Source organism: Monodelphis domestica, chromosome 1 (assembly GCF_027887165.1).
Source record: "Monodelphis domestica isolate mMonDom1 chromosome 1, mMonDom1.pri, whole genome shotgun sequence".
NCBI lineage: Eukaryota > Metazoa > Chordata > Mammalia > Didelphimorphia > Didelphidae > Monodelphis > Monodelphis domestica.
The window spans coordinates 460,588,022-460,613,891 of record NC_077227.1 but is presented as its reverse complement, the minus strand read 5'-3'; the positions used below and the strand labels follow the sequence as shown (position 1 = coordinate 460,613,891).

Genomic DNA, 25,870 nt, shown 5'->3' with positions numbered 1-25,870 from the left:
AAAACATACTGCAGCAAGCTATTCGGTGTCACCCATGTTTTCCCTTGCCCAGCAAGAATAGTAGGTGAACTCTGTTCTCTTCTCATTGTCAGTTTTGGAGGCCTCACTCAACTAATCATGGATTCTAGGATCTTTGGGCTTAGATTAGTCTGTCTTTTTGAAGCTGATCTCTCTAGTTTATGATGATTTCATTCTTCTCAAGTGGGCATCTGCTCTGTTTGGGCCCAAGAAAACCACAGACTTCCACAAACTGGGCTGAAATGAAAAGAAAAGACCTTCAGCAACATCTTCTTCACTCTCAGTAAGTGTATTGGCAGAAATGATTCTAAGCACTGAGATTCTGTGAAACCCCTGGAGAGAAGCTAGAAATTCCCAGGGCCAAGGGGAAAAACAGGGCATCATTACACATTAATTTTAGAGCAACATTAGCCTTAACTCTGAGAAGAGGAGGTCAAAAAGAAGAGTACTGGGTTTTAACTTTGTATATATTTTGTACTTATTTCAATGTATATATACATGGCACTGAATGACTGTTGAATGAATGAATGCCTAGAGCATTTAGAGATTCCCAGACTAGGTGTCTGTTTTTGGCAGATTCATTATTCTTCCTCAGGAAGTATCAGGAATCCATCAAAAAAAAAAAAAAAAGACCCACACGGGATGTTAGAGCTTCTTAGTTCTTGGTCCTGTTATGTCCCAGACTCTGCACCTGGAAGCTGTGAGCCTTGGGTTTTCTTATCCGTTAAATAGGGAAATAGATACAATACTACCTTCAAGGTGAGAAAGCTGGGTAATGCATGATAAATTCCAAGAATAAGAACTATATCCTGCAGAGAACGAGACAGACAGCGACAGAGACAGAAAGAGACAGAAAGAGAGACAGAGAGAGACAGAGAGGGAGAGGGATACAGACAGACAGACAGACAGACAGAGACAGAAAGAGAGACAGAGACAGAGAGGGAGAGGGATACAGACAGACAGACAGACAGAGACAGAGAGAGAGAGACAGAGACAGAGAGAGAAACACGGAGACAGAGAGACAGAGAGACAGAGAGAGAAACACGGAGACAGAGAGACAGAAACACTGAGATAGAGAGAGCGCTCTGCAACAGTCTCGATGTTGGTGTGTCTCCAAGGACCAGAGTTCATCTCTTCTCCCCGTTCCATCCCTGGATGGTGCTTGCCTTCTTTATTTGTCCAGGTATCTATCTGCGTCTTGCCTCCCCCGCGGTCCTTCCCCCCCCCCCCATCCTCCCGTCTCCCCCGATCTTCCCTCCTTCCCTCCCTCCTTCTCTCCCTCCCTCCATCCCGAGGTGTCCTCCGCGACGCCGGCTGTCAGAGATTCCCCCTCCCAGCATGCCGCGCGCTGTCAGCCCTATATATCTCGATCGGAGCAGCTTGGCGGAGGACGGGCAGGGCAGCAGGCTGTGGGCATCGGGACCGGCCTGCCCCACGCCGCGGCCAGCAGCCAGCAGCCAGCGCATAGGTCAGTGCCCTCGCAGCTCAGCCCCCTCCTTCCCTCCGGTGGGTGGAGGGCTCCCGGGCTCGAGCTGCCTCGCCTGCGGACCTCGGCGGGTATGCGTGCGTGCCTTAGCTCTGGGTTGGTGGGTGCCTTTCTGCAAGGTTGTGCAGCTCTGCGAGTCTGCGTTTTTTGTGTCTTTGTGCGTCCCCGTGTGCGCATAGCTCCGGGCTCCCGTTTGTGCCCGTCTGCCTCGCCGTGGAGCTCCTCGCGTCTGCTTGTTTGTGTCTGGGTGGTCTTATCTCTTCGTTTGGGCATTCCTGTTTCTGGGTGTCTGCAGATCGTCGCTGTTGTGTGTCTGTGTTTGTATGCTTGGGCCTCGCCTCCCCCCTCCCCCCCGTGTTTGTGCATCCCGTGGGTTTGCATATTTGAGTCTTTATATGGCTCACCTTGTGTTTACATTCCTGTAGCTCTGCCAACCGTCCCTCCCTGGCCTTTTCCATACAGTAGCTTCTTTGTATCACTAGCTGCCTGGCAGAGTGTGTGTCCGGCTCCTCACTGCACCAAGCATGTCCTTGGTGTGTCAGAGGCCTGTGGTAGTGTGTGTCAGACATCCCTCCCCAACCGGGATTGGGTCTGGGGTAGATGCAGGCCTGGGATCCATCCAGGCATGTGAGCTCATTGGTGTGTGGCTGTATGAAGACCTATACAGTGTGGTGGATACTTTGGGATATGTTTGGATCAGGCTGACTTGCTTTGATGCCATCCAGGGTGGATGCATGTCCTTGTATATTTGGTAGAGGAGGTTAGGTTGAGGGACAGCTGGTAGAAACCTGGACACCAACAGGTCCAGGATTGGGAGACTTATTAGGTGGCTTCTCCCCGGAACCAGTCTGTGTACGGATCAATGAGTTTCCAAGGTTCCCACCAGGAGAAGGACTCTCAGGGGCTTGGACTGACCCTAGATCTTACAGAGGAGGGTTTCAGTGAATATCCTCATGGCCACGCAGCTCTGGGAATTCAAAACATATCTGTGCCCCTGTAGAGAGACCTGGAGGGGTAGGACAAGAGGTTCCTGGCCTCCTGTAGGAGCTGGGTCAGTCATAAGAATTCCCTGGAGATGGGGTCGGGGGTTGGAGTCTTGTCTCTGCAACTAGCCTCTTGCTGTGCTTTCCTCCTAGTGACCCAACCCTAGGGAGGGAAAAGAGAAAATGGGCATTGTCAATGGGAAATCAGGCCTCAGACAAGTCACAAATGCTTTTTCTGAATTTCCTCATTTGTAAAATGAAGGCATTCAGCAAGGTGATCTTTAAAGTGCCCTGTTTCTAACTTTCCATTATTCAGGTAACGGGGGAGAGGAGAATGGGCACCTCACTCTTTCCCTAGCTCTCAGGGCTTGGCTTTGCTCCTGGAGGGCTCCATTTTGGAAGCCCTGATTTGGGAGGAGGTGGACCTTTCCTAGTAATTTAGCTCATAGCAAGATTGGACCCCCTCTTTGGGATGGGGCAAAGAGTGGTGAAGCTGGAATTACAGGTTCAGAATTTAAATCCTGGCTCTTCCACTTCTATAACCTTAGACTAACCTCTCTAGATCTCAATGTCTTTATCTGCAAACTGAGTACATTGGGCTAGATGACCTTAAAAGGTCCTTTCCAGCTTGAAATCTATGTTTTCTCTTATTTGCCCCTTCATGAAGCCTTCCCACTAGCCAAGTATACAGAGGGGCTCTGGGAGGCCCCTGGGCTTTAGTCCATTCTTAGAGCAGACTGCTACCCTTATTAGGGCTTGGTTCTGGGAGTGTAACCCAAGCCCCTCAAGAACATTTAACTCACATGCCCATCCCACCACACAGGTGCCCTATACTCTGAGTTATTTTGAGCTGAAGAAACTTAGGCTGCCAGAGGATTCAGCTGTCTTAGGGTAGGAGAAAATAGGTATGGCACTCCCCAAAGCAGCTAAAATGTTACTGGGAACTGCCTAGGACTTTTAGCCACCATGCCTAGATTTTAAGAAGTCATTTAATCCAACACCCTCATTTTACAATTGAGGAAACTGAGGCCTGCAGAGTTGAAATAATGTTACGCTATAAGGGTGAGGAAGGAATTTTCCTCCTAGCCACCCAATTTCCTCCTGGAAATTAGAAAGATAAGGAGAGGTCTCATGCATGGGTGGAAAACACTAGTTGCCCATCCTTTAGCACACTAGGCACATTACTACAATACCATGACTATAATAAGGAATATTTCTATCTGGGGAAAAAGTTTTCCCAGATAAAGTCATTATTTTATGGAAATAGAGTCATGGGAATGATTATGTAGAGGGTACATCTGTGCTTTAAGAGGAGATGCTCTGGTAGGGCCTAAAGGAGAAGAAAAGGATCTTAAAAAAAACAAAATCTTTCCGTTTCAAAAAAAAAAAAGAATAACTGGAGGAAATATGACACAGTTGAAAAGAAAGCATGTTAGATTTTGAGTCAAGAGAATATAGGGTTTGAAACCTATCTTTGATATTATAAGCTTTGTGTCTTTGGGTATGTTATTAAACATCTCTAGATGACCTTTATTTTCTTCATGCATTTTGCATGACAAAAAAAAAAGAAAAGGATCTTGAGGTGTGAGGATGGCCTGAAGCAATTTTCCTGGGTGGCAGGGGACCACAGTTGCCCAGGAGAGGAAGCTCTCCCTTCTTTTTAGATGTTGGTGTCCAGGGGCAAAGTTCTATTAATCTCGTCTCGGTTATAGGTCTGTATTATGCCAGGAATTTGGGGCTCAGGCTGCTACTGTCCCGAGCCTCATGTCCACCTCAGAGAAAGATAGTTTAGTCTTCATTTTCCCTTCTGTCATCTATAATCCTCTGAGTAGGACCCGTGCATCTATGCCGAACTACCTCCTACCTGATTGTCATGCCCCAGCCTTGGGGAGTTAACCATTGGGCGTCCATATGGCAACACACATGGAGCCAGGGGAATGGAAGGACTGTTTGCTTTGAGAGAAAGGTATTGGTGGAGGTGGTGGAGGCCTCTCAGGTACACCTCTGACGCTCCTCAGTTCCTCAGAGGGTGTCCCTGAGGCAGAGCAGATGGGCACTCTTAGTACCAGGCCCAATTTGTCTGTCCCTTGAGGAGGTCTGTCTTGCCTTGCCCGCTGCCCTTTGCCCAAGGAGAAGTTGGCACTGTCTCTGAGAGGCTTGAGAGTGGTAGTTAAGAATGTCATTGCCCTGGTTTTTGTGACAGCCTGTTGGAGAAGGAGGGAAAGGCCAGCTAGGGACCCCCGAGGAATCAGAACGGAGACGGTCAGAAGCTATCATTCAAGGGCCATGCATTATTTTAGATTGGGGTTAGGGAGGATTCTAGAAGAGGGATAATGTATTCCACTAGGGAAACCTGATTTTCAGAGATGGGCTGGGTCTGGGAGGAGACCTATCTTTCCAGTGGATTTTTTCCCCACCATTTTCTTTTGTCTTACAGTCTGAAGAGTTCGGCCAGTAGACAGACTTCAGCAGAATGGAAAGTAAGAGCCATTCCTTAAGTTTCTGACAACTCTGTTTGCTGTGACTTTTCTAGGCCTCAGTTTTTCTGTCTGTAAAATAAGAGATTGGGCCCAATTGCTTCTCAGGTCTTTTGCAGAGCTATGTTCTGTGGTGCTAAACTTTTTCCCCTGTGGCTTCTCAACCACTCTATTTAATACTTCCTTAGAATGAAGCAGACAGTCCATAGATATAGAAAAAGGGGAGGCAGTCTGATACAGTGGAAAGACGTAGTGAACAGGACTTGGGAAATGTAGATGTTGTTTCTGACTCTGAATTAACTAGCTGTGTGACCTCAGGAAAATCACTTTCCCTCACTGGGCCTTAGTTTTCCTAACTATATAATGAAGGGGGTGACTTAAATGATCTCTTTAAGAGTGCTTTTAGCTCTGCCACTATGATTCCCTGGGTGGTGACAGAAGCATTGGGGGAGGACATTCTCTGTGGGGTGGTGACAGAAGCATTGGGGGGAGGGATGGGATATCATGGAGCATAGAGAAGCCCATCAAACCTCTGTTTTCTGGATTTTCCTTTCCCTCTGAGCTCTTTAGCTTATGGAGCTACCAGCTGCTGGGAAGGGGGAAGGGAGAGGGGAGATAGGGTGGCTTCTTTGCTATGTGCCCCAGAGGGGCAAAGTTAATTTTAGAAGCAATGATTAGGAGACCTCTCAGTGTCTCCTGGGAACTCAACTCCCCCAGAGCCCACCTCCTCCAGAGGGTATTTATAGACTCTGCTCCTTCTCTGGCAGCAGCTGGGAGAAGAGAGACAGGGACGCAGAGACAAGAGAGACACCAAGAAAGAGACCCAGTGAAAGAGTTCAAAAGAGACAGAAAGTCACTTAGAGATTTAGACAGAGAGGCTGCTTGGTGCCTCCTCCCAGCTCACTGGAGTGCATTCCCCCACAGGGCCACGTGCTCTGCTAAGGAGGAGTTGGACCAGCCTTCCCCCCTCATTCTAGGCTCTGGGCCTAGGACCAGCTGAGACTCTTAAAGGAGCCACAGCTTTTTCATTGCTCTTGTGTCTAATCCATCTTGAACACTGTCTTCATTTACAAAAGTGTCTTCTGTTTGCAACTGGACTCATAGGAAAAATTTGCCTTTCTCCCCCTCCACACCCAAGTACTTCTCCTTTAGCGAAGACAGCAAAGATCTCACTTTGAGCAAATCGCTGAAATCTCTCTCCACGTTGAGGATCATAGAATTACAGTAGGTGCTAAGAGCTGGAAGGCACTCTGGAGACCTCTTTGTCCAATCCCCTTATTTTACAGATGAAGAAACTGAGGCCTAAAGACATTAAATGTGCCTAAGGTCACCCAGACCATAAGTAGCAGCACTGGGATCTGAAGTCAGATCTTTTGGCTAGTATTCCTTCCACTGTATTTCACTGCCTCAGTTTCCCCAAATGTAGAATAGGAATCTTAGGGAGTATTGTGAAGATCTGTTTGGGATAATAGATATGAAAGCACCTTGACCCTCGTGGTAGTACTGGTACAAATAAATATAAGAGATGAGAGTTAATGGGTTCTTATGACGTATCTGTAGACAACGAGTATCCAGAGGATGGGGAGAGCATTCTCTTGTGCTCAGAGAATCACAGAATCCCATAGACTCTCCAGAGTCCTAGAGATTAGTTTGACTACAAGGAAAATCTCTTCTTCTCTCCTTGACTGCATTCAGTGACCCCTTCTGTGGTCCTCAGGACCCTTCCGGCATCCCTGGGCAGGGTGTGGAGTCCTTTCAGAAAGGCAGGGCAGTGATTCATCCTAAGCACCCAGCAAAGGATGGGACACTGAAAGACAGAAATGCAATTCTCCTGACCCCATGGTCAATCTCCCTGCCCCCCAGAATTGGAATGCCAGAATGTTGAAAATGGGAAGGGACCTTAGTACTCAGCTCCTCCCCCTGCCACCTAGATTATTGGATACTATCCCATTGCATGTGGTCCTGATGAGATGATTCACTAACAGTTGACCTGCTGGATAGAAGTCCTTGTCACTAGGGCCTGAGAAGGGCCCTCAGTTAACACTAGATCCTCTCCTGCCTGAAGACTGTTGCTTTAATTCTTGTGTCCCTGCCCACTTCAACAGAGACCACAGAGTCAGACTGGGCCTAGGGCCGAGGTCCGCACCACACCCCTCCTTTCCCCAGCAACTGTTTCTATGGGAACATGTATTGTGGCCTGCCAACATCTCCTTCCTCCTCACCCTTCCCACAAACTAGGCAGTACTGAAGGGACTCAGACAGGGAGGGGGCAGGCCCAAGCCCTGGCATTAGAACCCGGGTAGGAGGCGGGGGTTGGGGGGAGAAAGGATGGACAAGAGAAAAGAGCCATGAAATTAAAGGAAGCGGTGAGAAGACGGAAACAAAGATCAGGACATGGGGCATTGCTTCTCTCATGATAGTATCAAGACCAATGAAGAACAGGGTCTCCCGAAGGCTGATGCAGGCAAGAATTATGAGGATAAACATAACCTGGGCCTCTTTTTCTCTGTTGTTGGCCTAGCTACAGACCTTGCTATTGCTCCTGCTCAATCTAAGCCCTTCGATCTTCTTTAACTTATTTTCCTTTTTTCATCCACAGAAAAACTAAAGGGTGTCAAGATCATCTTTGTGGTGGGTGAGTTGGAGAACTTTTGGGTTGGGAAACTGGAGTTGTCTGTCCCCAGGCTAGGGTTGGGCTTACTCTGGTCTTCCTTCCCAATCCCACTGAGGCTTTGTGTCCACAAGATCTCTGGGAGCTTGGGGTGAATGAAATGGGGAGGTGATTAATGTGGTCTCATGAAGGCACACTGAACTGGGAGTCCAGAGAACTGAGTTTAAATCCTGGTTTGGCAGCAATACTACACCATTGGCCTCAGTTTACTCCTCTGCAAAGAGGAGATTTTAGTATTGCATTGTCCATTTCACAGAGTTGTTGTAAAGAAAACATTCTGAGATCTTTCTAATGCTATATGAATGTGAGTCAGTCATCAGGTCAGCTATGTGCTGGGCACTATGCTAAGCCCTGGAGAAATGCAGAAAGGGGAAAACAAGGTAAGGAACTTACATTCTAATGGGTGAGACAACCTGCAAACAACTTTGTACATATAAGATTTGCACAGTGTAAATGGAAGGTAGTCTCAAAGGGAAGATACCGAGCAGTATCTAATATTTTGGGATGGAGACCAGAAAAGACCTCTTGCAGAAACTAGAATCTGGGCTGAATCTTGAAGCCAGAGAAACCAGGAGGCAGAAACCAGTGAGGATGGCCAGTAAAAAAGGCACAGAGTTGGAGTTATTATTCTAGCCTAGGCTCTGCCACATTCTTTGTGATCCTGGGAAAGTAATTTCTTTCTCCTCTGAGCTCCAGTTTCTACATTTGTGAAAAGAAGGGGTTGGACTATAGTCTCTAAAATATCTTCCACGTTGACATTTGGGAGGGGCGTGTCTATGGTTCTTCTAGGGGGACCAGGATCAGGGAAGGGGACCCAATGTGAGAAGATTGTTGAGAAATATGGCTTTACACATCTATCCAGTGGAGATCTCCTGCGGGAAGAGGTCCGCTCTGGCTCTGAGAGGGGCAAGACCCTGTCAGAAATCATGGAGAAGGGAGAACTGGTACCCTTGGTAAGCAATCCCCTTGGGATCAAGGGGAGGAGGGGATTGGCATTGAAGGTCCACAAATATCAACTGCAGCCTGGGGACAGGGTTCATCTACAAGCTGGAAGGTGGGAAAACTTTCTTAGTGTTTAACATGTGTCTGTGTTCTCGGCACTTTGTTAGAGGTTGGGTGGGAGTGGGAAGAGTAATCACAAATTGCACATTACTGCTTTCCCCAGGGTGGGTAAGATGCTGCCAGAGGAAGAAGGAAAATTCTGATTTTTCCCTCCTTCCTCTGTTCTGCAGCATGTGGAATAATCAGTTTATTTTTGTAAGCCTCGGTTTCCTTCTCTATAAAATGGGAAAAATAAACTCTCTATCCTTGGCATGGTTGCTATGAGGGTCAAATGACATGTAATATGAAATATACTTCACTGAATTTTTTATTTATTATCCCAGTGGCCATTCCTCTCATTATTTCAGATCACAACCTAGCCACATCTTCTCACCTTCTTAGATTCTTGTCCACCTTCACCCAAACATGCTGGAGGATTTTTCAACATGCATGTTCATAGCCCATTTTGTGGGTACCAATGCAGTACTCAGGCTGTGTCCATCTGTCATCCGACAACATGATTTGCCCACTTTTCTGTTCCTCCCTTTCCTCACCAAAATTCCTTGTTACAGTCTTTTTGTGCAAAAGTCATCCTTGAAAGTATGTTTCAACCTATTCAAACCCATCATGCATTTCTTCACTGATGTTAGGATTAAAGTGAGCATTGATTCTTTAGGGATTGTGATAGTCTAAGGACTCACAGTAATTGATCATCCCCAGGAAAATATTTGTGTTTTTTCTTTTTTTAAGTTGGGGAACTTGCTCCTTTTAATCTGGGCCCATCTACTATGCCACAATGCTTCTCATGTTAGAGATGAATAGTAAATTTACGATAAAACCACAAATAATAGTTTTAGTAATAAGATTTATCATTATTATTACTGTCTCAATATCCTTAAGTAGGAAAGGAAATACAGGGGTGGGAGTGAAACTGGGAGAACAAAAACTGGGATTTCAAAGGAAAGAAAAGGCAGAAAAATCAAATGATCCTCAAAATTCTTGCTCTGTTTGCTTCTGAAATTTAATCTATCAGCTACTCTTTAGTAAGCCTACCCTTATTTTGTTTCTGGTCCTATGCAGGGAGAAGGAGGGGTTGTTTATGATCTAGTTGGGAAGGAGGCAACAGTCCAAATGTCAACAGTATAAGACTGAATATAATTCACGTTTAAACCATGTAGTGTAGGCAGTAAGTACCTCTGTATTTCAGAGGATGCAGGGTGAGATATGGTTCAGAGTAACTTTCCTGAGTGGTGGTAGGACCCAAGGTGGACTTCAAGAGAGTACATAGGGTTATAGAAGTAGAAAAGAGAGACTAGGGAATGGAGCCAGCAGGTGAAAGAAAAGACCAAGAGAGTCCAAGAAGGCTCAGAGGCAGCTAGGTGATGCTGTGAATAGTGTTGGGCCTGGAGTCAGGAAGACTTATCTTCATGAATTTAAATCTGGCCTCAGACACTTACTAGATATGTGACCCTGGGCAAGTCACTTAACCTTGTTGGCCTCAGTTTCCTCATTTGTAAAATGAACTGGAGAAGGAAATGGTAAACCACTCCAGTATCTCTTCCAAGAAAACCTCAAATGGGGTCATGGAGAGTCTGATGTAACTGAACATCAAGAAGAAGAAGGCTCGTGTGCATTTTTTCCCCTTGTTATCCTTCTACCTCCTTCCTGCTTTCCTCCAGGATACTGTATTGGATATGCTCAAAGAAGCCATACTAGCTAAGGCTGAGACCTCCAAGGGCTTCTTGATAGATGGCTACCCTCGGGAAGTGGCACAGGGAGAAGCATTTGAAAAGAAGGTAAGGTGGGTTTGAGTGCTGTCTGGCCTCCTCCTGATGCTTGACATGTGGGGCTTGGTGTGGAAGAGACAGGCATGGCCAGGGAAGGTGACCAAGGGGCTAATGATGCTCTCGCTCCACAGTTGGTAAGACTCCCCAGTTCCTCTGCTCCCCCTTAGCATGGCTAGTCTGTGGCTGGCTACACCAGCCAGAATGACGTTTTGGGTTAGTAATTGCATTTCCTTTCACATCTTGGCTCATATTAGCACCTGTTAGTGGGCCAATCTGCATGATGATAGACCTGGGGAACTTCAGAAAAGAGGCCCTCTCTCTTTCACAAATACAGGCAGTTAGGTGGCAAGGTGAATGATAGAGCACTTGGCCTAGCATCCACAAGACCCGATTTCAAATGTGGCCTCAAATGAACACCAGCTGTGTGACCTTGAGCAACAAAGTACTTGATACCTACTTGCCTCAGTTGCCTTTCTTTGTAAAGTGGGGATAATAATAGCATCTATTCCCCAGGGTTATCAGGAGGGTAAAAGGAGATAGTAGTGCTTTGTAAACCTCAAAGCCCTTATATAAATGCTGGCTATAATACCTACTTTGCCACTGGCTAAACTTCAGCCTTAGTGGGAGTCAAAACATTGCATGTTTAAAGTCCTTTGCACCTCTAACACTGTGATGTCATCTCTGTTTAATGAAATATGGAGAATATTTAAGTGTTGATTTAAAGGTGTCCTAAAAGAGAGGGCAGTTTGGAGTAGGGAATTGAGGGCTGACATCAAAGACAAAAAAAAACTGGCTCCTTTAATTAATATATACTAGTTTTAGGGACAGCTAGATAGTATATAGCAGGTAGAGTATAAGACCTGGATAGGGAGGACCTGGGTTCAAATTTGGACTCTTCCTAGCTGTGTGATCCTGGGCAAGTCACTTAACTCCAAATCACCTAACCCTTACTCCTTTTCTGCTTTAGAATTGATACTAATTTTCAATTCTAAGAAAGAAGATGGTTTTAAGGTGGGGGGGAGAATATATATTATATTTAAATATAAATATATATATTTCACTACTTTCCCCATTATGGTTTTGATATATTCCAGATCAGCCTAAGAAATTCATTTTGAGAGAGTTTTACAGAAGCCACAGATACCACATGAAGGCCAGCAGATGATACAGAAAAAGTGTAGAAACTCAGAAATCCATAAAATATATGGATAGTATTGTATAATATCAACATTCTATCCTTTAATTCCATAAACATACACAAGTTATTTTTTAAAGTTAAAATAAGTAAAAAAATTCAAGTTTGGGGGGCAGCTGGGTAGCTCAGTGTGTTGAGAGCTAGTCCTAGAGATGGGAGGTCCTGGGTTCAAATCTGACCTCAGACACTTCCCAGCTGGGTGACCCTGGGCAAGTCACTTGACCCCCATTGCCTAGCCCTTACCACTCTTCTGCCTTGGAGCCAATACACAGTATTGACTCCAAGATGGAAGGTAAGGGTTTAAAAAAAAAAAATTCAAGTTTTTTTTTTTTTAAAGAACATAAAAGCCAGCAGACAACACCCCAAGGCTAGAAATGCAGAGATATTTTACCATTGGCTTACATATAGCCTATGACCAAATGCTGAATCCCAATTTTACAAGAAGGTGCAGTAAAGATCCCATAAAAGAAAAAGAAAAAATTCAGATTTCTTCTCTGGTACAAAGGGAGGGTCAAAAAAATTTTACCCAGATTTTCCAGACCTTGAAGGCACCGTGCCCCTAATAGCTCATGATGAGGAAGGGATAGGAGGATGTGTGTGTCTTTTTACCACTTTCCCTTCTTGGGCCCCAGGCAAGTCTCGGAGACTCAATCATGGAACAGATGCTAATGAGCCTTGGAGTTGCCTATCTGGAATTCCCTACATCACTGAGGGACCATAACCAAATCCCCCAGCAGATTGTAATAAGCTTCTTGAGGGCAGGGATTGCTCGTTCCTTTGTCTATGCATCCCTGCTGTGCCTAGCGGGATTAATTGAAGGACAGCTGCACATTCTCCATTTCTGTTCCGAGTGGTTTTCTCTCCTCTAGACACAAGAGGGTACTGTAGTCACTTTGATTTCCTCCTCCGAGAAAGCCGGGAGGGAGCCTGGGTGAGCTCCTCTCTGTGGTCCCGCTAAAGCCGCTCTGCTTCCAGCACCCCACACCTTAATTAGTTCCTGGGGCCCCTCATTGAGGGTTCTTGCCTTGACTTGCTGTTTGACCTTGGACGGAGGCCTCTGGTTCTCTGAACCCCAAATTTAATTTACAAAACAAAGGTGGGTTGGACTGGATGATCTCCAAATTCCCTTCTCACTGGAGCTCCTGGGAACATAGTCTAGCCACAGATGCCAGATGTCACAAGATCAATGCTCTGGGCCTGAAGATGTGAAAGCCCTGAAAGGTTTGAGGGATTCCTTTGGTGTCACCCAATAAACTGGTATCATTGGGGTCAGAACCCAGCACTACTCTGTTCTTCTTCCCAATCCGCTTTCTTCTTCCTGTCTCCCTAGATTGGCAGCCCCACACTTCTGCTTTATATTGATGCTGGCTCAGAAACCATGGTGGAAAGGTTGCTGAAACGAGGAGAAACCAGTGGACGAGTAGATGATAACGAAGAGACCATTAAGAGTCGCCTGAAAACCTACTACAGTGCCACAGAGCCAGTCATCAAATTTTATGAGGGTCGGGGTATTGTCCGAAGGGTAAGGGTCTTGGGGAGGGCGCGATGGGGGATGGAGGTGGGTGGGAAGATTGTCAGAGCCCTGGCTCATTTCTGTCTCAGTGGGCCTTGGAAGCTTCAAAGGTGGCTTTGGAGACAATCGGCTAAGATCAAGGGCAGATAGGAAGGAAGATATGGGATATTGCAGGGGGGAGCAATGGATTGAGAGTCAGGCCCAGAGATGGGAGGTCCTGGGTTCAAATCTGACCTCAGACCCTTCCTGGCTATGTGACCCTGGATAAGTCACTTAACCCCCATTGCCTAGCGCTTATTGCTCCTCTCCCTTAGAACCGATTTCCAGTATTGATTCTAAGATGGAAGGTGAGGGTTTTTTAAATAAAAAAATAAGTAGATCTATAGGATGAGAGCTGGAAGGGCACCTTAGAGATCATCTGAGCTAACGTTCTCATTTTACAATTGAGGAAACGGAGACTCAGAGGGGCTGAGTCATGTGCCAGAGCTTGAAGTCTGGGCCTCTTGACCACAGGCCCTGCAAGCCCCTTTCCACAGCTTCCCATTGCCTCTCTAGGTTTTGTGGTAGGCGCTACCCCACCCGAGCCCTTAAAATCTCCGCTTAGAAAACTCCTTTCGTGGCCTCCCCGGCCTCCGGCCCTGATGGCCTCCAGAGGAAGGCTCAGCCTCTCCCTTGCAAAGGCCTTCCTCACGTCCGGGGGATGGCAAACCTCAGTCCCTCTCGTTTGGGTCGTGTCCAGAGAGGAGCCGGTGGGAGAGGGATACAGGCCTGTCGGGGGCCTTCTCCCAAGGCCAGCCTAACGCCCCTTCTGTCTCCCCACAGATCAATGCTGAAGGCTCAGTGGAAAGTGTCTTTGAAGAAGTCTGTACCCATCTAGACGCCCTGAATTGATGGGGTTTGGTTGTCTCCCCCATTTCAAAGAAACCCCCCTCCTCCCTCCGTAGGATCAGCCTCCCTGTCCAGGCCCCTTGCCGCCCTTCCTAACTCCTCCTCCAGCTGGCTCTGAGCTCGGGCTCAGACAAAGGAAGTGGCTTTATCCTGTTTTCATGGACAACTTCACTAAAGGAATCTCCAAGGACATTTGGTTTTGGTTCTTTGATTCAAAGTAAAGTTCACCGACAATGTGTACTACCCTTCCCCGGCTCAGGCATGGTCTGTCTTCTTTTCCTCTCACCAGGGGTCAGTGGAGGGGGAGCCGCTGGGCGGCCCAGCACGGCCTCCTCCCACCGCAGGAAGGGGTCCTGCCTCTGCTGTCATCTGGCGGTGTGGCCCTGCATGAATCCTATGCCCTAGGTGTCCCCAGCTGTAACAGGAGGGAGAAGGATGGGGGGCTGACATCCTGGGACAAATCAAAGGCCCTTCACTCTTCTCCGTAGACAGGAGGTCGTGGTGGGGTGGGGAGGAGGCTGGAACAAGAGACTCATGGCCTAGCCGCCACCTGGCCTTCTTGAAATAGGGTTGTTGTTGTTTTAAACCCTCACCTTCCACCTTAGAATCAATCCTGTGTATTGGCTCCAAGGCAGAAGAGAGGTAAGGGCTAGGCCATGGGGGTCAAGTGACTTGCCCAGGGTCATGAAGCTAAGAAGTGGCTCTCTATCCATTGAGCCTCCTAGCTTCCCCCTACTCATGGGAAGTGCCTTGATTGTTCAGGTTTCTGTTATATTAACAAAAAACTTCCGTGGGACTCTCTACTCCCTCAAGCTGTCTTCCCTCAATATTTCCGCTTCCTCATCACCCATTCCTTCTCAGACCCTCACACTATGGTTTCTAGCCCAGTCACTGGCTGATATAGAATGTGTGGCGATCTAGCAGAAAGAGCATCGCCTGGAGAGTCTGAAGGCTCGAATCTGAGTCCTGGCTCTTCTACTGCATGGTCATAGACAAATCACTTCCCGTCTCCAGGCCTCAGTTTCCACTTTTATAAAATCATGGCCCTAGGCTAAACTCTCTCTCCCAGCTATAAATCCTGAGACTATCTCCAATGATCTAAAAGTGTTTTATGGCTATCTTTTGATTTTATATCACCCACATTTCACAATCTATCCCTCCTCTCTCCCTCCCCTCACTAGAGAGCCATTCTTTATAATAAAGAACTTTTTTTTAAAAGGAAACTTATAATAACACAATGTTCCATACATCCAAGTGAGGATAGAGGTATCCTGGTGATTTCTCATATCTCCTCTTCGGGGACAAGTTTGATCATTTAAGACTTTGCTACGTATAGGGGAGCTAGGTGGCAGACAGGAGGTCCTGGGTTCAAATCTGCCTCACATATTTCCTAGCTGTATGATCCTGGGCAAGTCATTTATTCCTTTTTGCTTCAGCTTCCTCATCTATATATAGCAGGTGGGCTTGGGCATGGATCTCTACCATCAAGGAGAGAATCCCATTCTAATGGGCTTTGAGATTGGAGTTATATTAATAATTCCAGGATGACCTGAGTTCAAATCTGGCCTCAGATACTTATTAGCTGTGTGACCCTGGGCAAGTCACTTAACCCTGTTTGCCTCAGTTTCCTCATCTAGAAAATGAGCTGGAGAGAAAATGGCAAACCCTCTCGGGATCTCTGCCAAGAAAACCTTAAATGGGGTCAGGACTGAAATGTCTGGACAACAACATTCATTTTTAGTTGTTTTACTGATGTTAATCTCTTTAATCACGTCCTAGTCATTGTTTGGGACACATTGTTTTCCTGATTCTACCTACTTTGCTTTGGTTCATAGAAAACTTTAGAGCTATTCTGGAGTCGTCAACAATGACTCTTTTTTTTTTTTAATTCTTCCTTTCCATCTTAGAATCAAAGCTAAGTATTCGTTCCAAGGCAGAAGAGTGGTAAGGGCTGGGTAATGGGGATTAAGTGACTTGTCCAGGGTCACCCTGCTAGGAAGAAGTGTCTGAGGCCACATTTGAACCCAGGACCTCCTGAGTTCTGGCCCGGCTCTCCATCCACAGAGTTACTTAACTTTCCCAACAATGACTTAATGGCCTTTTCTCGGTCCTCATCCTCCTTGACATCAGCAGCATTTAAATCTTCCTGGTCATTCCACTCTTCTTCCTATCCTGTCTCAGCTTCTGTGGCATTGCTCTCTGCTGGTTCTCTTGCCTCTGAAGACTTTTTCTGGGTGTCCTTCAGTCTTTCAGAGGCCTCTTCATCCAGCTACACTTCAGTGTACAGCCTTTCCTCAGTCTGCTTCTCTATTTTTTCCTTCCTTAGAGATGTCCACCCTTGTGGCTTCAATGATCATCTCTTTCCCGATGGGTTTTTAGGTCTACCTTTTACTAAAGTTCTTCAGTGAGCTTCCTGGCTAGCAACGTGCTCCACAGATATCTTTATCTTGATGATTCTGAAGGTCTCTACCATCATCAGAATTCTGGGTTCTGGGGGTAGCTGGGTGGCTCATTGAATGGCGAGCCAGGCCTAGAGATGGGAGGTCCTGGGTTCAAATCTGACCTCAGACACTGTGTGTGACCCTGGGCAAGTCACTTAATCCCCATTGCCTAGCCCTGACCACTCTTCAGCCTTGGTACCAATACACAGTATTGACTCCAAGACAGAAGGTGAGGGTTTAAAAAAAAAGAATTCTGGGTTCTATATTTTATTTAGGGAGGGGGAAGAGAAGATGGGTGACTTTCCAAAGAACTACTTGTCTCTGACTCAATATAGCCTGAATCGATGCCATCGTCATCCCCTCCAAAACCATCTCTTCCCTTGTTCCAACTTCCTTGCTTTTCTAGAAGCAGCATGCCATAGAATCGATAATACTGATTTGGGTTCAAAATAATAGCAAATATTTATATAGCGATCACTATGTGCCAGGTACTATGCTAAGTCTTTTACAATTATTCTTTCATTTGATCCTCACAACCTTGGCAGGTAGGTATTATTGGGATTCCCATTTTATAGTTGAGAAAACGAAGGCAAATGGAGTAGGTGACTTGCCCCAAATCACACAGCTAGTATCCAAATCTGGATTTGAACTCAGGTCTTCCTGCCTCTAAGCCCTGTGCTCTTCTATATACCTGCATGGTTAGAGCTTGACAAATGCCTGAAGAATGTGTTTGTGGAGAAGATCTACTCCCTGCCCTAGAGGCTCAGAGCATTTCGAGCTGAAGAAGATCCTCCAGTCTGGTTGTCTTCCTTTTTAGACAAGGGAATTGCAGCCACTTGGCCAAGGCGACACACAGAGCCAGTGGCAGCCTCAGTGATAGAATTCAGACTTCTAGACTCCCCAAGTCCTTCCTACTCAACCATAAAACTCCCATGGGGCCACCAAGGGCCATGGAGGGCTGCTCTGTGTCCTAGCGCTGCCCCTGGGGACGGTGCCTCAGAAAGGAAATGTAGTCGGCCCAAGCTGGGTCAACATGTGGATGCTGGCCCCAGGTGCCCTCATCACCCCCTTGACCGGCGACACTGGCACGTGTGCCTCAACCCTGAGGGTGTAAGAGGCCCCAGAGGAAGGGATTGTCTTCCAGATGAGGCGGGAGGGGGAGAGGAAGGAAGCCTGGATCAGTGAAGGGTCCACTCGCCTCCCTCCGCCCCTTGTAGCAAGGGGCCAGGGAGTAAACAGGAAAGACTGGCTGTTCCATGATGGGGATTGGGGGTGTTAGAAAGGGTCAGAGAGGAGGAGGGGGACGATGAGGACGAGCGAGCTGGAGTCCTTGTGAGGGAGGGAGGATGGAAAACCTGGGCTCCACTGGAGGCTGCAGCTGGAAAGGGCTTTAGAGAGCATCTTGTCTAACCCCACTCACTTTCAAATAAGGAAACTGAGGTGCAGGTAGAAAAAGGAACTTGCCCAGTCACGCCATGAATCCATGGAGCGGCTGGCTCTCCTGGCTCCCCAGTCCAATGCCTTTTCTAAGCATTAACCTTCTTTGTCTTTTCTTAAGCACCAGGATGTCTGGGTCTCAGTCTGATTCTCTAACAGATGTAACACACACCCACCAGTCCAGAAGCCCCTCCACCTGTGCTCTTGAGAAAGTGGGCAGCTGGGTGGCTCAGTGGATGGAGAGCCAGGCCTAGAGATGGGAGGTCCTGGGTTCAAATCTGACCTCAGACACTTCCTAGCTGTGTGACCCTGGGCAAGTCACTTGACCCCCATTGCCCAGCCCTTAGTGCTCTTCTGCCTTGGAGCCAATACACAGTAGTGATTCTAAGACCGAAGGTGAGGGTTTAAAAAAAAAAGACTGAGGGGAAAGATCAGTGCTGCCTGGGATCTTGGGTGGGTGGGAGGGAAAAGTCCTGGAGTTTCTCTCCAGGGAGGCCAGATGGCCAGCCCAGGCTGGTGGAAGAGCCAGACATCCATCTCAATGCCCAGCTCCAGACTCTGGTACTCCCAAGTGGCCCATTGCCTGGCACCTCTGCCCCTTCCTTCTGGGCAGAAAGGGAGGCTGCGAAGGGCGGCCAGTCCGGAGCCAGGACAGACCAGCCCCCCAGGACTTGGCCCCTTCAGATCAGATAAGGCCCCGGGAGGACAATGGAGAACACAAACAGTGCTGGGGTGTTTAGTCCGACAGGGTGCAGGGGACGGCAGAGCCAGGCCGAAGGCGCCGGCCCCAGACAGAGGCCCTGCTTTGCCCCTTCGTGGTCACTGGCCATGATGGAACTCCGTTCCCTTAGACCACCATGAGTTCACCCAAGTTTATCCCTGGAACAGGGACCCACATTACACAAGGCCAGAGAGCCCGACCTTCCCCTTAGGGGCCAGGAAACCCAGGGCCAGAGAGGGAAAAGGACTCAGCCAAGGTCGCACTGAGACGGAGTAGCGGAAGTCCCACGAAGTGGAAGTTTGGGGCATCACCAGGCAAAGGAGGGTTTGGGGGGCACTTGAGAGGCCCTTCAGTGTCAGGCCTGTCCGGCCTGGGAGGGACCTTCTTGGGCGAGGCAGCCCGGAGACCTCCTGCTTGGAAGCTTTCCTACCCAGCCCACCAGGGTACAAGAATTTGTAGAAGAGGCAGAGACTGGCAGGACCAGAAGCAAAGGACAGTGGAATTTTGTGGTATATGCAGCCATGCAGCCTTGGTCATTCACAGGCCGGAGTGGGGGGTGGGGGTGGGGTCACACACCTTTTCAGGCCCCTGGCTCTAGGCCCAGACTGGAGACAGGAGGCTGGCCTCAGTGGACCCCAGGGGCAGCGCCTACATTCCTGGGGTGGCTAGCAGCCAACCGGACAGCCACACTCAAAGTCCCTCCCTCTGGGGTCTTAGTTAGCCTGAGAGGATGTCTCTGAAGCCGGAAAGAGCCAGATTCACTGACCAGTCTGTGGAGGAACCTCTAGGGCTCTCCTGAGGAAACAGAGCTGTCTGCCCCACAGGGAAGCTTAATTAATGTGTTCTCTTAGAGGTCCTGGGTCATCTGATAAATTCAGACATTCCAAAGGGAGGGGGGTTCTAGACACTCCCCCCATCTGGACGCAAGGAGTCATCTTGAGGGATAATACCAATAACTTCACATTTATGTAGTGCTTAAAGGTTTGCAAAAGTGCTTTCCCCATAATATAGGGAGTCCCCAAAGGCTTGGTGCCATTTTAAACTATTTAAGCTTAGGGGTGGCTGGGTGGCTCAGTGGATAGAGTTCCAGGCCTAGCGATGGGAGGTCAGGGGTTCAAATGTGGCCTCAGACACTTTCTAGCTGCATGACCTTGGGCAAGTCACTTAACTCCATTTGCCCAGCCCTTATTGCTCTTTTGCTTTGGAACCAATACTTTAATACCAATTAAAAAACAACAGCAAACAAAAACCCTTAACTTCCATCTTAGAACCAATACTGTGTATTGATTCCATGGCAAAAGAATGGTAAGGGGTAATGGGGGTTATGTGACTTGTCCAGGGTCATACAGCTAGGAAGTATCTGAGGCCACATTTGAACCCAGGACCTCCCATCTCTAGGCCTGGCTCTGCATCCACTGAGCCACCTAGATGTGCCTCCTTAGTACCAATTCTAAGACAAAAGGTAAGGGTTTAAAAAAAGCTAAAACTTAGCACCTTACTAAGGGTGAGGTAGGTGGTTCAAAAACTAGATGACCCTGAAATCTTAGTGCCACTGAAAGCTTAAAACTGCTCTGAGACTCTTGTGACCTTCTGTATTATCATCCTCATTTTATAGCTATCCTCATTTATAGAGGAAACTGAGGTTATGGAAAAAATGAGCAAAATAAAAAATGTAGAATCCAGATCAAATGGCTTACCATCTTCAAAAGGGGGAAGGAAGGTGGGAGAGACAATTTGGGTCTTATAGTTTCAGAAAATGTATGTTGAAAATTGTTATTATGTGTACTTGGGAAAATAAAATTCTTTGAAAGAAAGAACAAGAAAGAAAGAAAGGAAGGAAGGAAGGAAAGAAAGAAAGAAAGAAAGAAAGAAAGAAAGAAAGAAAGAAAGAAAGAAAGAAAGAAAGAAAGAAAGAAAGAAAGAAAGAAAGAAAGAAAGAAAGAAAGAAAGAAAGAAAGAAAGAAAGAAAGAAAAGCTGAGCAAGTTTTATCTATCACCACACAGCTAGTAAGTGCCTGGGCAGGATTAGAGCCCAGCTCTCCTGGTTACAAGTTCAGTACACTTCCCACTCTCTCACACTGCCTCTCATTTCTCAAACTGGTACCATAGGAGGAACACAAGATTTGGAGTTAGAGGGTCTACCCATTATTTGACACTGGGGAAATAATTTACTCTATCTGATCCTCAGTTTCCCCATATGTAATAAAATCTACTTCTTAGGGGACAGCTGGGTGGTTCTGTGGATTGAGAGCCAGGCTCTCTTCTATAGAAAGAAGGTCCTGGGTTGAAATCTGGCCTCAAACAGACACTTCTGGCTGTGTGACCTTGGGCAAATCACATAACCCCTATACCTAGTCCTTATTGCTCTTCTGCCTGGGAACCAATACCCAATATTGATGGTAAGAGAGAAGGTAAGGGCTTTTTTGAAATTTAAAAATATATTAAAAAACCTACTTTCCAGGGTATAGTGAGGATAAAATAAGATACTATTTGTAAAGGGCTTTGCAAACCTTAAAAAGTCCCATGCTAGTTATTATTATTGTTAAAACCTTATCTTCTGTCTTAGAATTGATACTAAATATTGGTTCCAAGGCAGAAGAGTGGATAGGGCTAGGTAACTGGGGTTAAGTGACTTGCCCAGGGTCACATAGCTAGGAAGTATCTGAGATCAAATTTGAATCCAGGACTTCCCATTTCCTGGTCTGGCACTCTATTCACTGAACTACCCAGCTACCCATAGTACAGGTATTATTATTTTTTTAATTTTTAAAAATTAATTAATTTAGACTATTTTCCCATGGTTACATGATTCATATTCTTTTCCTTCCCTCTTCCTGCCCCCCCCCCCGCAGCCAATGAGCAGTTCCACTGGGTTTTACATGTAGTACAAGTTTTATTAACCCCATTTGCAAATGAGTACCCTAAAGCCCCGAGATGCACTTGTAGTGCATCCCACAACTGGCCAGCCAAGGAGCTGGGAACTTGAATTTAGGGTTCCTTCCTTCCCACCAACCTTTGGGAGTTAGGGGCTGGTGGCAAGTAAATAAAGGCTGTTGTCCTTGGGTCCATATTGTGCACTTGGTAGATTTCCTCCCAGACCCACACCCACCCCAGCCTGTGCCGGGTGCCTGTTGTCTTTAATGGGAAGTTTCACTTCCCTGTTGGAACTGGTCAGAGTGGCGCCCTTGGCCAATACCATCTTTCTATCTCAATCTTCCCTATCACCAGTCTGGCTTCCAATTTACACACTGAGAAAGTGAGTTGGTTTTCATGCAGTTTGTGAGTTCAGAGCCAGGTCCTCTGCCTCCGACCTGTACTTGTTTCCCTGACTTTAAATTATGTCCCTTCATTCCCTCATCTTTGAAATGGACCAATTGGCTTAGATTCCAGGCTCATATATTTGATGCTGGAAAGGGCCTAAGAAATGATCTGATCCAACCCTTTCATTCTACAGATGAGGAAGTAAAAGCCAGAAACATGAAGTAACATCCAGGATCACAAGGGCTTTTAGTAAATGATAGAGGAAGGATTTGAACCCAGGTCTCCTGACTAAATTCAGCCATATTTTCACTATACCACACTACCTCTGTCTCTTAAGGATATTACTTGATCTCTTAAGGTCCCTTCCACCTCTAAATCTTCTAATTTTATCATCCTAAGGGTGATGAGAGGAACTGGGACAAAGCTAATATTTGTTGGATTTCCTCTACCCTGGACCCTTGTACTGGGGAGAGGGCCTCTTGGAGAGTGGACACCATGGGAAAATGTATGAAAGGAGATTTTAGAAAATTCTCATCTTGTGCCCACTATCACTTGCCTCAGAAAGAAGAGGGGGGATTCCCCAATTGAAAGAATATGAATGGCAGTTTTCAGATAAAGAAATCAAAGCTATCAATAATCATATGAAAAAATATTTTAAATCCCCCTTGATTAGAGAAATGCGAATTAAAACAATGCAGGGGTACCACCTCATACCTATCATACTGGCAATATGAGGGTAAAGAAAAATGATAACTGTTGGAGGGGATATGGCAAAATTGGGACATTAATGCATTGTCGGTGGAGTTGTGACTGATTCAACCATTTTGGAGGGCATTTTTGAACTATGCCCAAAGGGCTATAAAACTGTGCATACCCCATGATCCAGTAATACCACTATTAGGTCTATATCCAAGAGAGAAAAAATGGGAAAAGACATACTTGTACGAAAACATTTATAGCTGCACTTTTTGTGGTGGCAAAGAATTGGAAACTAAAGGGATGTCCCTAGATTGGGGAATGACTGAACAAGTTGTGGGATATGATGGTGATGGAATACTATAGTGCTGTAAAGAATAATGAACCAGATGATTTCAGAAAGAGCTGGAAAGACCTACATGAACTGATGCAGAGTGAAATAAGCAGAACCAGGAAAACATTGTACACAGTAACAGCAATATTGTGGAATGATCAGCTGTGATAGACTTAGCTACTCTGGGCAATACAATGAATCAGGATAATTCTGAGGGACTGAAGACAAATAATGCTCTCCACACACCTGCAGAGAAAGAACTGTTGGAGTTGAAATGCAGAGCAAAGCATGAGATTTTTCACTTGTTTATTATGGTTTTTGTTTTACAAGATAACTAGCTTACAAAAATGAATAATATGGAAATGTTTTGTGTGATAATACATGTCTAACCCAAAGCAAATTGCCAGCTCCAGGAAGGAGAAAATAAGGAGCATATAACTTTGGAAAATTCATGTGGAAATTTATTACATGTAATTGGTAATAATAAATAAACAAGTTTTTTTAAAAGGCAGGGCAGGCGGGAATATCAGTTCTATTCAATCAGCAAGCAACAAGGGAGGCTTCTGCATTTCTAGCTCCCTCTCTCTGTATCACTGGCACTCCCGACATCTACACCTCAAGCCTGGCTCTACACTGCCCCCGAACGCCACCATGCTTTCTTCTCTGTAGTTTCAGGAAAAGGAAGAGGACAGCGGGGTGCCCATTCTTTTTCTCCTCCCTAGTTGGGGGCTTCTCAAGGAGGGGAGACTGGAATCTCAAACCCATTGTCTTGGATGGATCCGCCTCCCCCCCTACCCTTCTCTCAGCTCCTTCCTCCCCTAGGGATCCTCTTCCTGGCAGATCTTACTCAGTGCCCAGATTCCCGGCATTTCCGAGGGTGGGATATGGGGACCATAGGGGCATCAGCAAGGGCCTTCCTCGGCTCCTTGCCTGGGGGCGGGCCTCGGCCCTGGAATGTGTGTTTGGGTTCCTGAAGGGAGCTGCCCTCTGTCCCAGAGGAGATTCAGCAGTCCTCAGACTTGGTCCCTCCCTTCCTCCCTTCTCCCCTCCCCGCCTCCCCCGTTGGGCTGTCTTCTCACTGGCTGGAGACCTTTGGAATGAGCAAGGGGCTTGGCCTTTGATCTCATCACCCATTGTCCAAGGCAGCGAAGGAGCTGGGGGGGATGGGGGGGGGGAGCTTGGCAGGCCTTAGGGAAGGAGCTGTCCAGGGGTAGAGCCTTAGTCTCCTGGGACTGAGGAGATGCAAGAGAGGACAGAAGGCACAAGGACCATCAAATCCCTTATCTGTGCTAGAGAAGGGGAAACAGCCTGGAAAATCCAATAGCAAACAAATGGATAAGTTCCTTTTAGAAGGCAAATACCGTACAATGTATATGTGTATATATGTATATATATATATGTATGTATAGTTTATGAATTGTATATTTATATTAATTTAATTAATATTTAATATAATGAATATTTAAATATATGAATTACATTAAGTTACTTTTCCCCCTCTGATTCTGGCTAAGTTTGGACATTAAAATGAATTTATATTCGATGAGCATAAGGAAAGACAAGAGAGAGACAAAGACAGAGACAGAGGGAAGGAGAGACAGAGATAGAGAGACAGAGGGAGAAAGGGAGAGAAGGAGAGAGATGGGGAGAAGGAGGGAGGGACAGAGAAAGAAGAAAGAGAAAGAGGGAGGAGAAGGTAGGAGAGGGAAAGGGAGAGAGAGGGAAGGAAGACAGACAGAGAGACTGAAAGAGGGAGGGAGGGAGGGAAGGAGGGAGAGGGAGGAAAGAAGGGAGGGAGACAGAGAAAAAGACACACAGAGAGAGATTGAAAGAGGGAGGGAGGGTGAGGGAGGAAAGAAGGGAGGGAGACAGAGAAAAAGACAGAGAGAGGGAGAAAGAGAGAGAGAGAGAGAGAGAGAGAGAGAGAGAGAGAGAGAGAGAGAGAGAGAGAGACAGAGAGACAGAGAGACAGAGAGACAGAGACAGAGAGAGAGACACACACACAGAGAGACAGAGAGAGAGAGAGACAGAGAGAGATGGGGGCTAGGGCCGGGCTGGGGATCAGATGTGCCATAGGCAGGCCACTTATTGATAAATGAAGACTACCTATACTCCCAGTTTTTCCAATTCAGAAGTGTGGCTCTGGGAAATTGGGGTTCCAGGACTAGCTGTTACCATATCTGGTGCTCTTTCCCTCTCTGGGTTTTGTCCTCCCCACTCCCTTTATGAAGCCTCCCCTGACTCCCTCAACTTAAATCAGTGTCCCCTACTTTTGAACTTTGAATGTCCCTGGGCTCCTGAACTCCTCATTCTGACCTTGATCATCAGATACCCTCTGGGGCCACTTCCTAACTGAACCAAGTCTGAGTCTTGTCTTCTTATGCCCCAAGAGTGCGGAAACTGCTTTGTATTGACCACAGAGTTTTGAACTGGGTACATAGTAAAATTAATAAATTCTTATTGAATAAATTAATGGGCAACCAAGGATTGCTATCTAAAGTGTGCTTCGAGATCCTGAGAAAAAAGGCATCAGATCCCTCCACTTTGGGGCACAAACTGTCCCTCTTATCCTCTGGCCACTGACTCTAAACCCCACCATTCCCAACAGTGGTATGGGTTCAACTGACGAGAAAGTGGGGTGCCCAGGGATTTCCCCTCTTAGGAACTGACGTCTCTCAGGGGTTGATTGCCAGATGTTTCCTGCCAGATGTGCCAGTCCCTGTCACTACTAGGCTGGAGAGAGCCAAAGAGAGGAGGTGGGATCGGAGTGGGGGAAGGGACCAAAGGAGTTCTGTCAGGTCCTGACAGCCCCCCAGTCCCAAGCCCAGACTCTAAACACCACTTCCTCTCTCCATTTGGCTGGTGGCCACCCCACAGCCCCTCCTCTAAGGAAACTCATTTCCTGCCTCCTGGGTCATTGG

The 25,870-nt window shown here is 46.8% G+C and overlaps 1 protein-coding gene across 4 annotated transcripts; it reads left to right on the top strand.

Moving 5' to 3' along the window:
• The first annotated feature begins 667 nt into the window (after positions 1-667).
• AK1 (adenylate kinase 1) lies at positions 668-14,307 on the top strand. 4 transcript variants are annotated; one of them, XM_016428434.2, is made up of 7 exons: positions 668-1,201; positions 4,925-4,967; positions 7,564-7,599; positions 8,425-8,588; positions 10,356-10,472; positions 12,989-13,180; positions 13,994-14,307. In XM_016428434.2, exons 2-7 carry the CDS (start codon positions 4,961-4,963, stop codon positions 14,060-14,062), a joined length of 585 nt encoding a protein of 194 aa, XP_016283920.1. In that variant the 5' UTR covers positions 668-1,201; positions 4,925-4,960; the 3' UTR covers positions 14,063-14,307. The 4 variants fall into 4 exon arrangements, with proteins under 4 accessions (XP_016283920.1, XP_007475118.1, XP_007475117.1 ...); XM_007475056.3 differs by having other exon boundaries at positions 1,153-1,486; XM_007475055.3 differs by lacking the exon at positions 668-1,201 and adding an exon at positions 1,369-1,575.
• Positions 14,308-25,870: the final 11,563 nt, after the last annotated feature.